A 14720-nucleotide genomic window follows, 5' to 3' on the forward strand; every position below is an offset into this window, starting at 1 on the left:
AGCAGCTATTCTGCCCTTGTATGATGGCGGACGTGTGTACCCACCTCTCCACCGCAACATACACACACTGCAAGCGGCGGAACAGCGCCCTGTACCGGCTGGACAGTCCGTCTGCTCGAGGTAGCACACCCGGAAGAACATTCATGGATACGGAGATAGATTTTCCTACTAGGGAATAAGGATAACCAAGTCGGAATCATCTTTGTTATCAATTTAATTCTAAAAACAAACAAACAACAACAAAAAACACTCGTGCCGCCCGCCCAGGTTTATTTCTGAAGACCACTCGCGAGCCTAACCGCATGAGCCGCATCCTTTTGGGAGGTAACTAGCTAACACTGTTATTGTACTCTCCTTTTCTGATTTACATCGATTTTTAATTTTTCACACTTGCATAGGCTGCACTGGGCTGGCGTTAGTTTTACAGCCGCCCGACTTTGATGTGCCACATGAAATGAATAAATGAATTGTAAGCTAACTACGGAAAGCAAATTATGTGTGTAAAAACATCCGTCTACAGTTCACTTTAATGAAATCAACTTTTGTATCAGTATGTATTTAGCACTTGCTACTTTAGGAAACGTTTTTCTGCCCTTTGCACAACTGCAGAGCTCATGAAGGGAATGCTACTGTAATTGGAGCGCTATCGGTAACACAAAAAGCACGCGCGGCCATATTCACTGGCATTTCCCCCACAATTTTGGAGTTCTTATTTATGAACGTATGGAAAATTCCGTATGCGCATGGAAAAGCATATGTTTTTTTCTGGGGCTTTGTGCTACCGAGTGCATTTTCGATTTCGATACAGTATTGAGTATTAATTAAAGCATTTTATGAAATTTAGTCTTGTGGCTTATAAGATACTAAATGTTGATTTCTAGAGGTAATTTCATACTAAATTGGCGCCATCTGTCGGGAATTTAAAAAATCTAAGTAAGAAATTAGAAATGTTTTTTTTTTTTTTCACTAAGTTTTTTTGTTTTAAATTTGAACCTTCTCCAACCTATAATTTCTTGAGGGGGAAATATAACTCATTTCATAGCGAATTTCACATTGTTGTGACATGCATGAACTAAAAGCAGGATGTGACGAATTTTTTGTTATGTTTTCAGACCATTTATGGTAGCACATCGAGATTATCAGCACGGCATTGTTCATCATTATGATATGCAGCTTTAATGAAGCTTTAGAACTTCTATTGAGTACGCAATGAACTAACGTATATATAGGCCTCTCTCTCACTCTCACACATGCACACATACAGAGCCACACTTACACACTGTTTTTTTAATGTACTTCGTAAGATACTGTTTATTTAACTGTCATTAATTACTTGTTTCACTATTGTGGTTTCAGTCCTGTGTGTGAAATAAGGTAGTGTTCTTGGCCAAGGTGCAAGAGACTTTTGAGAGGCTGGGCAAATTTTCTGAAGAAATTCCTTGTTTCAGCCTATTTAAAAGAGGCTCATACAACAGCAGTTTGCAGCTAACAAAATGGTACACTGCTTTTTATTACAAAACTTTCCTTGATAATTTTTGAACATGCATTTCTTTAATCTCATGGCGAACTGTTTGGAATTTCACATCGTTTGGTTCAGTATATGGCGTATAGCTGTGATAGGGGTGCAGTCTGTGCCTCCAGTCTCCCCCAACATTTACCTGCCTGTGTAAGGCATTACGCACTTTCGTGGATGGTGGAAAATGGTAGCTTCTCTCTACTGATTTCCGAGAAAGTAAGGTAACAGTGTGGTGTCAGTTATTTGCTGTGTAAAAATCCATGCTGCTGAGCTGTGCTTCTGGGGTGTGTCCAAAATGTCCAAAATTTTGGTGGAAAACTACATGGACACAAGCGGCTGCGTTTTGGAAAATTTGGGAAAGTGAAGAGAGCCGACAGGTTCTAGGAACTTTACAGTTTCCCCTATGTGCTGCATTTGTGAGAATTTATTCACTATTGAACCTAGCAGAGGAAAATTTATGTTCCCCTTGGAAATTTCACTTTTTTCTGATAAATGGAAGAATATAACCTGAAAAAGGGTCCCTCTTTTGGTACTGTGAACAGTAATCTGCCACCTGAAAACCTACACAGGTAGGCTTTTTATACAGCTATATTACCTTAATGTTCTGATTGCAATTTAGCTATGTATGATAGTTATATGGTACAGTGTAGCAATGAATTCCTTATGCGTGACTGTGGAAAAATTGTGTTTAGTCTGAGAGCACATTTTGACCTTAAGCTGTTTTGAGGTCTACTTACGGAACATGGTTACGGTGCTACGATGTACGTGGTACATGGGCCAATGTTTTCAGTTTGCTGTTTTCTCTCCTGTCTTTGAAAGGTTGGATGGCTGATCGAGGTTTTCTCTGCTAGAGACTGGTTGTGCGAATTTTCTGCTGTGGAAAGGCTTTCCTTCTGTTCAGTGAAACATAAGTCACAGTAGAACAGCTTTACTGTCTGCACTGCAATTTTCATTTTCATCAAAAATTGAATCTTGAATTGTGTAAGGGCTTAGAAGGAGGCTGCATGCACGCGGTCCTGAATTTTTCATTTTGGCCTTTCTTTCAGGATTTATTTTCATATAGGCTAATTTAAATCTGCTTTTCAATACCCACCACTATGAAAGTTTAATTTGGAGCATTAACATATAAATTGAAAATATGTTTATGGAGTTTCTGTTGACACATTTCTATTTTAAGCACCTTTCCAATAGTAAAAGAAAAAAAGATTATCCATAATATTTTCAATGTTTTGGTACATTTTAAGCATCATGCATTGATTTTTCTCCTTGACCAGTACTAGATACCCAAAATTCTGGTTTTCAATTTTATTAGTGACTTGCGACTTAATTGGTTTTTGGTTTAATAGATGTGTAGTCTCTCAAATGTATTTTAAAGTCACTGTTAAATAGGCATGCGTCTGAGCCATTTATTGCGATATCTGTAAAACTGTATATAAAAAATGAGATTGATATTTGTATTGGACCGTTAATAACTCAGTGGAATATAGAAGACCTGTTTCTATGGAAACAACCTCTGAATGTAGATTATGTCATTGTTCTGTATCTAGCTTATGTAGTGCCCCCCCCCCCCCACACACACACATACACTTATAGCTAGTAGTTTCTTTTCTCTTACTGCTAGTAACATCAGTTTATAATGCTGTGTTTGTTCCCTTCATCTGTTTTACTGCATTTTATTTAAAAAAAAAAAAAACTGTAATCTTGTAGGCGTATTGCCAGTATTTCAATATTCTTTTAAAGCATTTCATAATGTTTGTGTAGTGGTCTCTCCGTGTGTCTCATAGTGAAGTGACTGTTTACTTGTGAAAGTGATGAAGTTGAGCGTCATCTGGTATCAGATGATCTTGTGGGTCTTGTATTTTATTCTTATTAAATTTTATATCTGATTAAGGTTGTGTGTGTGTGTGTGTCAGCTTTCTTGGTGTGCTGTTTTTCATGTTGGTGTCTGGTTTCCCCTAAATACCACACTATATATTTTGTTGACTTTTTTCTTTTGCACCAGTGAGCTTTTCTAAGAAGTCCAAGGGTCACTCAGGTTCAAGAGTTCATCCAGTGAGGAGTAGGGCCATCTCTATGCCTTTAGTGAGGAAAATGTAATATCATGAGAATTATTTTCAGTGCTGTGATCTAGTGTTATTTCTGGCCCCTTGGATACTAAGCATTGGTCATATTTTTGTATTTTGTAGTCCCTTATACTGTACTGCAAAGCTGTGGAGGTGAGCTGTGCCGCTATTGCAATTAGAATGTGTTTTGCTACTTTTTACAGTGCTGTTAACTACAGGACCACTTAATGGTGAACAACAGTTTTTTCCCCTGTGTTTTTAACAGATCCATATTCACTGAATGAGCTTTGAGTGCCTCAAGCTATTTTGAACAAACAGGTTTTTCAGCATTTGGGAAGATTGAAAATAAAATTTTATTTGAATTTGTGTTTTAAAAAAACGAATTTAATGCCCATGACAGAAGTAGGCCTACTGAAGTGCTGACAATTCTGTATTTGTTGGAGGGTCTGGGAATTCTTTTTGGCAGCATCTAAATCCATTTAAAACAATGAAAGTCCACTCACAATGTATTTAAAATTTTAAACTTTGCAACAAAAAAAAAGCATTCACTCTGACACATGGTCTGTCACATACAGAACATTGCCATATTAACTTCTCTGGCACCGCTGGTGACTTCTCTTGTTCAAACAAACAACCAATAACTATTTGTTATTTTAACGGCTGATATTAGTCTTACCTTGTGCCAGTGATTGTTGTCTAAACAAGCAGCTGTCAAGTACTTGAAAAGAGGTAAGATGGGATGGAAGTATTTACGGATTATCGCATAATTCAGGTATTTGCATCGAATTGCCAAATCCCAAACCATATCCCATTCATTCCATTGTAAAGAGATTGCATATTTGCATGAACCATTATCGCATATTTTGGATATTTTCTTGGAATAATGTCCAAGTACGTGGCATAATGATGCCTTGTGAATAAGCCTACATTTTGCCCTATAAAGACACGAAACCACTGAAATTTACGAAGCTAGGCGGTTTCTGTTGAAAGTCGTGTCATTAGCGGACCCTTGTCGGCACTCTCAGTCCACTGTCTCGTTCTGTTATGCAATTAAGTGGATTCTACTGAAGTTAATTTAGCCTATCTAAAGTTGCACGTAAACTTGAAATGCAGTTTCAGTCACGACCAAATTGTTCCAATAAATGCAGGGGCCACTTCTAATTGTTTTACGGGTGTTTCTTTTTTTTTGCGTGATTTCTCCCGTAGGCGGCTTAGGCGGCCTGAAAAAAAGAAACAATTACGCGGCCCGCCTAAGACATTTCAATGCTGGACAAACCCTGTGTGTGTGTGTGTGTGTGTGTGTGAGAGAGAGAGAGTGAGAGCATAAGACCATGAGGGTGTGCAGAGATTGATTGCTTTTGTTTAATTTTTTTCTGTGTGTGCAAACAAAATGTCAGTGCTTGTGCAGATAAAATATTTGCGTTTTGCCCTTCTTCCAAATCCACTTTTTAAAATACCATCTGGGTTTCTGGTTTGTCTGCTCAAAAGGCTAAATGTGCTTGAATGTTTTTTTTCCTAAAATCCAAGCACCGGTCTTGAGTATTTTCCAGGGGTCACATTGCGTTTTTTATGGCCTAACCCCTTTTATGCTTTGTGTAAAATATTAATTTGGCCTGCAGTCCCCTTATTTAACGGTTGCCATGGTACTGTAGCAGAGCAGAGGAAAAAAACAACGACGGTAAATGCATTGTTTTTATTCCCTAGGGTTCTTGCAGTCATTAGCCTTTTTTTTCTTTTTTGGTTGCCAAGGTAACAGCACGGTTCCTTATTGTTTTGAAATAGTTTTTAATGCATAGCAGGTAATGTCCTGTTGGTGAGGGGGAGTAAAAAAAAAAAACCATCTAAAGCCAGTGATTTATAGAAAATGGGCGACCTGTCCATTTGTAGTTTAGTACAATCTTAGTATACTTAGTATAACCATGGTTTGTGCTGATGGATTTGGTCTTTTTGATGAGAAGGTTGGTTGCAGATTACAATGGTGTAGGAGTGTTGCTGCCAGACTGTTCAGCAGAGTATCCATTCTTGAATTGCTGAAATAATTTCTGGCTGTGCTGATAGGTAGTTGGGTACTATTGTTAGATGAGATGATCTGTGTTTCCCTGGGTAGACTGTTACCTGAGTGCATAGCATAAATAATGACATATCTGATTCAGTTCACATTTTGGTGGAGCAGTCATAGGTCCTGAGATTTTGATCGGTTAGCGAACTAGATGTTGTGACCATCAGTGAGCCAACTTATAATATCCCATTGCCTTGCACTCTGTAAACTCTCCTTTTAGGCAAGTTAATCTCTATGGACCAGATAGCTGCAAGACAGTCATTCTCACTCAGTCAAATGAAGAGGCATTTATATAAAATGAAAATTGCTTGCTTCTGTAAGAATGTGTTAAAGCCAAGTGAGATGTTTTTGAAACTTGGCAGCAATTTCCCAAAAGAAGCTAAGTGGATACATTAATTTGGCTCCAAAAGGCTTGGGCAAAGAGATAGATTACTCTTCCGACCGTTCTGTTCTTTTTAATATCATATTGGTCTGTATGCTCTTGAAGATGTATACATTTATTTGGCAATAATTTCAGATTAGATTTTAGATTTTACTTTATTACCAGATTTCTCTGAAATTTGTCTTGCATCACAAGCCATACTCCATTTCACATACAGGGGGACAATATACTTGTGATACATTGTGTCATTGTGCCATTGTGACCCTACATTAGCCTACAAGCCTGTCCCTAACCATTTTTGCTGAAAGGTGTCTGGTGATCTATCACATGATCACATATTAGGGTTTTTAAATGTCTCTGTGGTCTGAGATTGTGTTTAGCTGTATCATTGCATTGCCATTTTAAAAGGGAAGTTTGGTGAGAAATGCACTTTTTCAGAGATTAGCTCTGGTAGTGTACATCAGTCTTAACATGGGGCTGCTTTAGTCACAGCTCAGTCAAACCTCTTGGTATGAGACACTGGTGAAGTCATCTGTTAGGCGGACCATATCCATTTAAATCAGATGCTGTGAGCGGAGACCTTTGACCTTTCATTTTAATTAATTAGCCAGTCAGTGCAGAGTAATGGTTGTTCTGCAGTCAGTACACAGCGTTGGCATGCTGCATGTGACCATGTGCACCCCCCCCCCCCAAACTGCTTTTTGCATCTGACAGCTGAATGTTATAGGCCTGCATAAATTACTTTTTTATTCCTTGTATTTCCATGCTCAGATAAGATTTATGAGGTTTTTTTGTTTTAAAGGTAGGATGCAAAGTCTGTAGCCTTCATACCTTCATTTAAATGAAAACCAGTTATGATGCAGGGAAGGCAGTGTTAAAAAGGGGTGTGTTTGCGCAAAATATAAAAAATTCAATGGCAGGCAGAAAAAAACAAAAAGAAAACATGATGGATTTCTGATGGATGTGTCAGCATGGATTTCAGATTTTCTCATATATACTTTGTTTTCCATTTCTGTGAAATTAAATTGCTTTCATTTGTTACATCTCTGTGAAAAATGGTGAACAAAGAGGGAACCCTGTAGGGCATTATCACCAGTGTGTTTGTGCTCAGTGTCCTTTAAAGAGCAGTTTCACTCGAGATGTTTTTTAGCTGTAAACTAAGGATGTGAAGAATTTGTCCATTTTTTTTTCTTTTGAAAATTTTTCCCTTTTTTAAAAAATTCTTAAAGCGTCTAAAAAGAAGGATCACCAAATGATCTAGGCTACTGCTCTGAATGGGTAATAGAGGTGGCGGGTGGGGCTTGTTGTCATTCACTTCACTTACCGTCAGTTGAAAAGATGGCCAGGTTGTGAGAGGGTGATTTTTCAAAGCTCAATGGAAACACTGTCCAGTGCAAAATCTGTGCTATAAAGTATATTCGCATACCACACATCGACATCTATGATGTTAACTCACCTAAGAACCAAACATCCAGAGGCTAAAGGATAACAGCAAACAAGCACAAAACCGCATCGTGTGAGACCTCATCAGAGTGACAGCTGTCCAGCTGAAACCACAACAGATTTGACTGCTAAAATGGTACCTAATGACATGCTCCCTGTAAGCATGGTAATGGGCGAAGGGTTTGGGACCTACTGGCATTTGTTGAGACTAAATATAGCCTACTTCCGCGTGATGTAGGCCCACTGTTGCGGCTCTTTCCATACCATTTTATCAAAGTCCACCAATGTTGTGATGACCATCTGTGTGGACAGCACTAACTACTGAGTCTTACGTAATTTGCCACTTCTTTGAAGATTGGGTCATGTGTTAACCTGTGCAGTGAGCGAAGAAGCATACAGTCATTCTGGCAAAAATATAGCATATGCTTATATTTTTTACTTTTCAAATGGTTTAATCTTGTGATCCTCATTGATTTTTACTTCTCTCTAATGTTTGAAATTTTCTTTCTGCATTCCACTCTGGCCCCACCCCAATCGTGATTTCAGAGTAACTCTTTGGAGGTAGCACTACGTCATGTAAATGTCAATCAAGAAAATTGGTGCTGAACACAAATTTGTCCGTTTACTTTTTAATATGACCGTTACAATGGAATGCTGCCAGCGTCTGATTGGCTAGATTGGTGTCGGGTAAAAACGGTTCAAAGTTTAAAGGCTTCATTCGTTGATCAAAGGGTTAGCCATTACAGCAGTCTTCCCAACTGAGCGGTAGTGATGGGCGAAAATGAACAAACAAATCTTTTTGAACAACTCTTTTTAGTGTCCGTTATGTACCAGGTCAGCCTGTCGAATGTCTGAGTGCTCTTGAATCGGACTCTCCCTGCATTTTTCCACTCAAAACCGCTGCCTGCTACGGTAGGCGCAGCACTAGCATAGCAAGCGGAACAACCAATGAACGAGCGAGATCGAATGAACCATTCTCTCGAATTATAGGACATCAATGGGACAACCAATGAATGAGCGAGATCGAATGAACTATTGTCTCGAACTATAGGACGTCAATGAGTGAGCCTGCACTCACTGAACGAGATCGAATGAACCATTCTTTTGAACTAGGACGTCTGCTACTTGCCCCTTAAAAAGAACGACAAATCATTGGTCTGTCACATTTCTGTAACATCGTATTGAGATTACATAGCCTACCTACATACAAGTAGGATGCAGAATCACTGTATTAAAATGAATATTTTATCTTTATTAATGTAAACTTATACATGATGAATGGTAATGCATTGAAGAGAAGTTGGGTGGGGTGTGCAGCACTAGTTGTCGAACGTGCATGTACTATAACGGAGTGTCACGGAGAAACTGACGCCATTTTTTAGAAAAAGTATCAAAACTTGAGAGATTCGATACATTTACATGTACCAACTCGAAGGAACCGATACTGTGAAAAGAACTGGTCTGCTCACCACTACTGAGCGGTTGTCTTGGTGCTACACAACACAATCCTGATTCCACAATCCTGCGTGCTGTGATTGGTCAGCGTAGGCATTAACAAAAACATGACATAAAATCTGATTGGTGGTTTAGACACAAAAACCTATTTGTGAATTTTTTTACTAAATGTGAATTTTTGAGAAAATCTTATCATTACAAATAAATGCTAGCATCAGGCAATACACAAATGTGAAGCAGCTGCATTTATTCATGGTTTGACTACATTTATTTGCGGATTGGCTACATTTATAGGTAGGTCAGTTATATCTATTTGTTCTTCGGCTATATGTATTTGTGCATGAACTACCTTTATTTGTAGATCTGCTACATTGTGAATCAATAACATTTATTTATTTATTTTAATTTTGAGACTACAATACCCACATAGAATATCATCAGTTTTAATGCGTTTCTTATTTTTTTTACATATGATAAATTAATAAGTGGAGCCAATTAATAAGTTCTAACACATAATTGTACATAGACAGGTATTCATCGAGTAGTCGATCAGTCCATTCCTCATACCCATCCCTAGTTTCGGCCCAACGTTTTTGAACTGGAACTACATGGCGTCCTGTTCATAAACATTGTCATATTCAACATAAACAGTCCACTAAAATATATTTCTGAAAACATTTAAGAAGAAAAATAGGCCACGTAATCGCTGAATCATGATTCATATTTGATCTTCAATGCCAAGTATGACAGTTTGATGCGAGTTTCATGAGCCAGGCGCAGCTACGCTGTACAAATTCATCTGCATAGAGAATACTTTAAGCAAATGAGATGGACACACCTACTCCACCCACCTCGGGAAGCATTTTTCTAAATAGGCAGAGTCAGGCTGAAACGGTGAGTGCAGTTATTTTTTAAAGGACACTGCAGGTAGCGAATGAGTCATAATAAGGTGATTTTTACCTGAGCTTAATTTTCTCCTGGATATTTGCCCAGTATGAGCCACACTGATCTGAAAATGTTCCTCCTGGGGAAGAATATTCCACCTTTAAAATGTTAGGTGTGGCCACTCTCAGAAGTGTTTGTGTGCGTGTGTGTGTTAGTGTATGCGTGTGTGCTTCTTGTGTGATTCTTTACAAGTATTATTTGGGGTATGAAATAATGTTTGCAAATTTTTCCCTAAATTTCACTGATATTTAATTTGTCGTTAATATCATTACTGCTTTTTTCTCAGCAATGTGAAATAAATGTTATTAATTTGCCAACCTAATTTAAATTCAGAGTAGTAGAAAAGCATTATGCCTTAACTGTACGAAAATATAAGAATCTCATGTCTACTTCCATGAATGTGAATGTGTCTTTTCTGCTCTACAGTGAGATCCAAAACTGTAAAAACATAGTGAAATAAAAAAGCAATTGATTATTATTGAATATGGTAGATTTTTTTGCATGTAATCTACATATTAAGCACAAGCCTCATTCCAATAATACATTTGTCTGTATGCGCAGGTATGTATTATGGGAATACTGTATTTTCTACAGCAGATGTTGGAAAGTAGTAAGATGGGATATCAGATGGCTGCGTCCCCAGCCAAACTTAATGCATAACAAAGTTAGTGCTTCAGCCCTCTAAAAAGGCCTTTAATCTGAAATGTCACAAATCACCCACTCTTATGAATTATACTAATTCTCCCTGCAAATTTACCCAAAGCCACAGGGCTTTGTCACCACTTTCAACATTACCCAGCCATGCAGAATATTTACAGTCAACAGAGGTATTAGTATTCACCTGGTTTCTTGATACTGTATGTAGGTCTTTTGTTGTGTGCTGGTGTGTTATTGCCTGAGAAATGCACAACTTGTTAGTGTATATTTTGATTTAGTCTGTCCCACGATCAATCAAATATTTTTCCAGATGCTTCTAAATGTGAAACTGTTTTCCCCCACTCATCTCCCCACTCCTCCAAAAAAAAATGTATTATTTTGGATGTCCCTTGGGGAATCAGTACCATCCAGTTCAGAATCTTCACTCTTTAAAGTGCATTAAAATGGCATATCTCTCTAGGTCAGGAACATTGCTTTAGTGTGTTAATTTTCCAACTGTTTCTTTGGTTGTTCTCAGATTCACTGTGTTTTTCTCTGATATAATGGCACTATAAAATTCCACTCATTTTACAAACCTTAGCTGTGCTGTGTGTTTTCAGTGTCCCTGCCTCTAGTGTGTCAGTGCTATAGACATATAAGCAAAGCTGGCTGTTGAACAGGAAGAGCCATATTAAACGGTAACTGTATTTGGTACTGGAGGATTTGAAGAGGAGATTACTTCCTCTGATACACCTAATCGTTCCCAAAAAAGACACTGAATTAAGACCTGTCTCTATAAATAGTTGTAATACATACTGTGGCCTACAGTTCTCAGTGTTTTCTGCTTTTTAGTCACATGACCATCTCTTTCTGTTGTAGTCATATGACACTTGCTGTGGTCATGTGAACTTGCCTCTGTCCTCTTTCGTTTCCTATCTGCTGTAGGTGCGCTGGCCAACTATAATAGGAGGAATGAGCACTCAGGAGGGACCCAGTGATGAGCAGGATCAAGGGGAATCTGGAAGTGTCCAGGAGACCCCCAATTCTGAGCAGGGGGAGACAGGCACCCAGGGGTCCCCCACATCGGCGGGGAAGGCGGAGCCAGGGTCGGCCACACCCAGCAATGGACAAGCGGGAGACAGCAGCCTCCCCGCAGAGATTTGCGTGGTCATCGGGGGGTCCCGCAACACGCAGACTCTGGGTAGGCCCCTCCACCCTCCAGTGATCGTCTGTCTGTCTGAGCTTACCACTGCCATCAAACATGACATTTTATTTATGTTGGTACTTATTTACTTGTTAGGGCTTCCAGAGCAACTATCTGAACATAATTTGAATGTCACAAAAGTGAGTTTAATGAATGAAAAAGGTAGCATTCAATGAATGAAAAACAAACCGCAGCATGTTTTAATTTGCACACCTTCAAACTTTTTCGCTGGCGAAACACATCCCTTGCCCTTTTGTAATCGCACTGCCGTGATAAATTTCTTCCCTTTGTAAGTAGATATTTGTTTACAAATGAGCCAGCCAACACAAAAGCTGCAGCACCGTGGCCAAAATCTCTGAACCAGCCGTCAGTGAGGAGATAATCTCTCCTGAATATTCAAAAAGTAAGTGAGCTTTGATATCACATAAAATCTATCAATGCGAGGGCCCACTAGCAAAATGGATGTCCAGCAGGCTCGGAGGCACCAGCATCCCAACACCCATGCCTGACTGCTTTGTTCTTCCTCCTGGAGATCGTTGTGCATAACAATCCTGATAAACATGTGCACACTGGTTGACGCCACTGGTATTCAACAATAAGTATAAAATTGTTTTTGAATATATTTAGTTCTATTTTTTAGGAAAAGATATTCAAAATACAATTTCGGGGACAGTTGACAGCCCTATTAGATATTTGACACGGGAAATGTATACATTTCAACAGTGATGCTAGTGTATCCAGTATATTTGATTTTTTAAAAAGTTATCTCAATTACTACATTTAATCTGTAGTCACTGGGCCATTTTGAACATTTTTTAATTTAATGTAATTTAATTGGACTTTAGCATTTGTATAATCCAATAAGAGAGGTGGCCCATTTGTACATTTATTTGAGTTTTCATCAATGATGACAAATTTGTGAAAAGTTATTTTCATTGACATGAAGGACGGCTTAAGTAGCATAGCCTGAGTGCCAGCCTGAACCACCATTCAATACATCTTAGACCCACCCAGTCGACTTGTGGGCCAAGCAATGAACTGGTGCCAACAGAACTACTGTCCGGGACAATGTAAATGCAATAATAGAATCCACTTTGGTTTAGTTAGGTGTAGGTAGCCAGCATATTTTAAGGCAAAAAGATATTTTTATAACTCTGAGCTGAGGTAAGTTTTTAACTACTCGCACATGATCAGTGTCAAAATGCTTGTCGTCTAAACCATTTGTTTCCTATGGAGGAAGCTTTGATGTCCGACTTGGCAGCAAAAATACTCCTGGCGTAGTGCACAGCTCAAAATTACTGCAGTCGTGATGCTCAGAGTTCAGGTAGTTTAAACTTTGATCTGGTTTGACGCTGACCCTTCGTAGTGCGCCCAATCACATTACAGCTTTGTATGATGCAGGCAGATGTAAACATGCAAGAACAGCCTTACTTGGCGTTGGAGGCAGCATTCAGTTCTTGTCATGTGAAAGAGGCTTCAGGCTATAGTAATTATTTTTATTGTGCATCCCTACATAGCATCAAGAAATGTATAATGCCTAGGCCTACGTGTCTCCTGTTTCCTGGGGTGGTGCATGTGGTGGGGAGACTGCAGTAATTCTCAGGTGCACAGTGAGTGTATGACAGTATGGACCCCAAAGCGCTGCTGTTTCGCCATGTGGAGAACAGTACATTACCTCCACCCACTAACGTATATACAGGCGATGGCCTCTCTCTGAGACAGGAACATTGCTTTGCTTTTTTTCATTTTTCAAATGTTGGTTTAGTTGTTCTTAGATTCAGTTTTTCTTTTCTTTTGTTCTAACCCTGGAAGCTTCTCTCTTCAGATGCCAGAACACTGTGTATTCTCTTTAGTCCTGCCAGTAGTTTATCTGAGCTGTAGTTTTACTGTCGGCACTGAACAGGAAGAGGCTGATGTACGCAGGTTGTGTTGGAGGACCTGGCATCCTTTAACATCCCTGCTAATTCCTGAAGATGCAGAAGTCTGGTTTCAGGATATTTTTACATCTTGCTGCAGCCCCTAGCAGACAGCTCTATAGATTTCTGTTGTAAGGGGCTCAAAACAAGCTTTTTCAGTTGAGTTGGTCTGTGGGTCAGCTAAGGGGCACGCGCCTTTTTAATCAATGTGATCATCCGGTCGTCAGGCCTCAATTGAAGCTCCAAATAATGGCATCTGTCTGGTGCTGTTGCTCTCTATTATTAGTCAGTTGAGAGACGTACATCCTTCCTCTCTTAGCTCTGCAGCACGTACAATAAAATGTCCCCATTTCTATTCACTCTGGAGGAGCGAAAAATAGAATTTCATTTAATCATATTGTATCTTGGAAGGCAAGTATAATGGCGTGCGCTGACTGTCAGACCGAGCGTCTCTTGGTAATGATTAGTCTTTGTAATTAGGTTGAAATAAAAATTGGTGGTCGTGCTGCCTGTGCTTCAGTCCAGTATTTGAGTGACATATCCGTGATGTCCCTCAACCAGTCATAGCACTGTCAACATAGCAGCACTATTCATAATGGAGCACAGCCCCATTGGTCTACAGGAGCAAGCCTTTTTCAGGGTTTTAGACCAAATGTGCTGAGACTGAAAAGGCTATTTAAGAATAAAGTGTCTTTGGTTGTCATTGGCCTGAAGGTAAGCATTTGAGACGAGTATGTAGGCCTGAGCTTAGATGCAGCTCCAAAAAAAGGAAAACCGATAAAATGGAGACACTAAGTGCATGCTGGGTTTGGGACTGCACGTATGCTTTAAGGTGTTTTTACTGATTTTACCTCTGTTCTCTGTACCCCCCCCCAGGATCCTACGTCTGTGGAATATGTGGAAAGAAATACAAGTACTACAACTGCTACCAGACCCACGTTCGAGCACACAGCGGTACCAACACTCCCTATTTCTATATTCTAGCATGGACTGGCAAATATCTTTAAAATTTATATCATCGAAGTTGCTGAGCTTAAAAACATGCTCACAGTAATCCTATGAATTTGCATGTGGGTGTAGTTTTTTACCAAGAGGCTAATA

General features: G+C 39.2%; 1 protein-coding gene across 2 annotated transcripts in view; it reads left to right on the forward strand.

The window, feature by feature from the left end:
- Nucleotides 1–14720, forward strand: part of LOC135265188 (zinc finger protein 618-like) — an 18040-nt gene continuing 3320 nt past the window's right edge. Inside the window, exons 1-3 of one of the 2 annotated variants that reach the window (XM_064354574.1) lie at nt 1–324; nt 11445–11700; nt 14496–14573. In XM_064354574.1, the coding sequence (XP_064210644.1) occupies nt 11472–11700; nt 14496–14573 (307 nt within the window). In that variant the 5' untranslated portion in view covers nt 1–324; nt 11445–11471. The remainder of the gene's footprint in view (nt 325–11444; nt 11701–14495; nt 14574–14720) is intronic. The other variant, XM_064354575.1, reaches the window with a different exon arrangement.

Source organism: Anguilla rostrata, chromosome 10 (assembly GCF_018555375.3).
Source record: "Anguilla rostrata isolate EN2019 chromosome 10, ASM1855537v3, whole genome shotgun sequence".
Taxonomy (NCBI): Eukaryota; Metazoa; Chordata; class Actinopteri; order Anguilliformes; family Anguillidae; genus Anguilla; species Anguilla rostrata.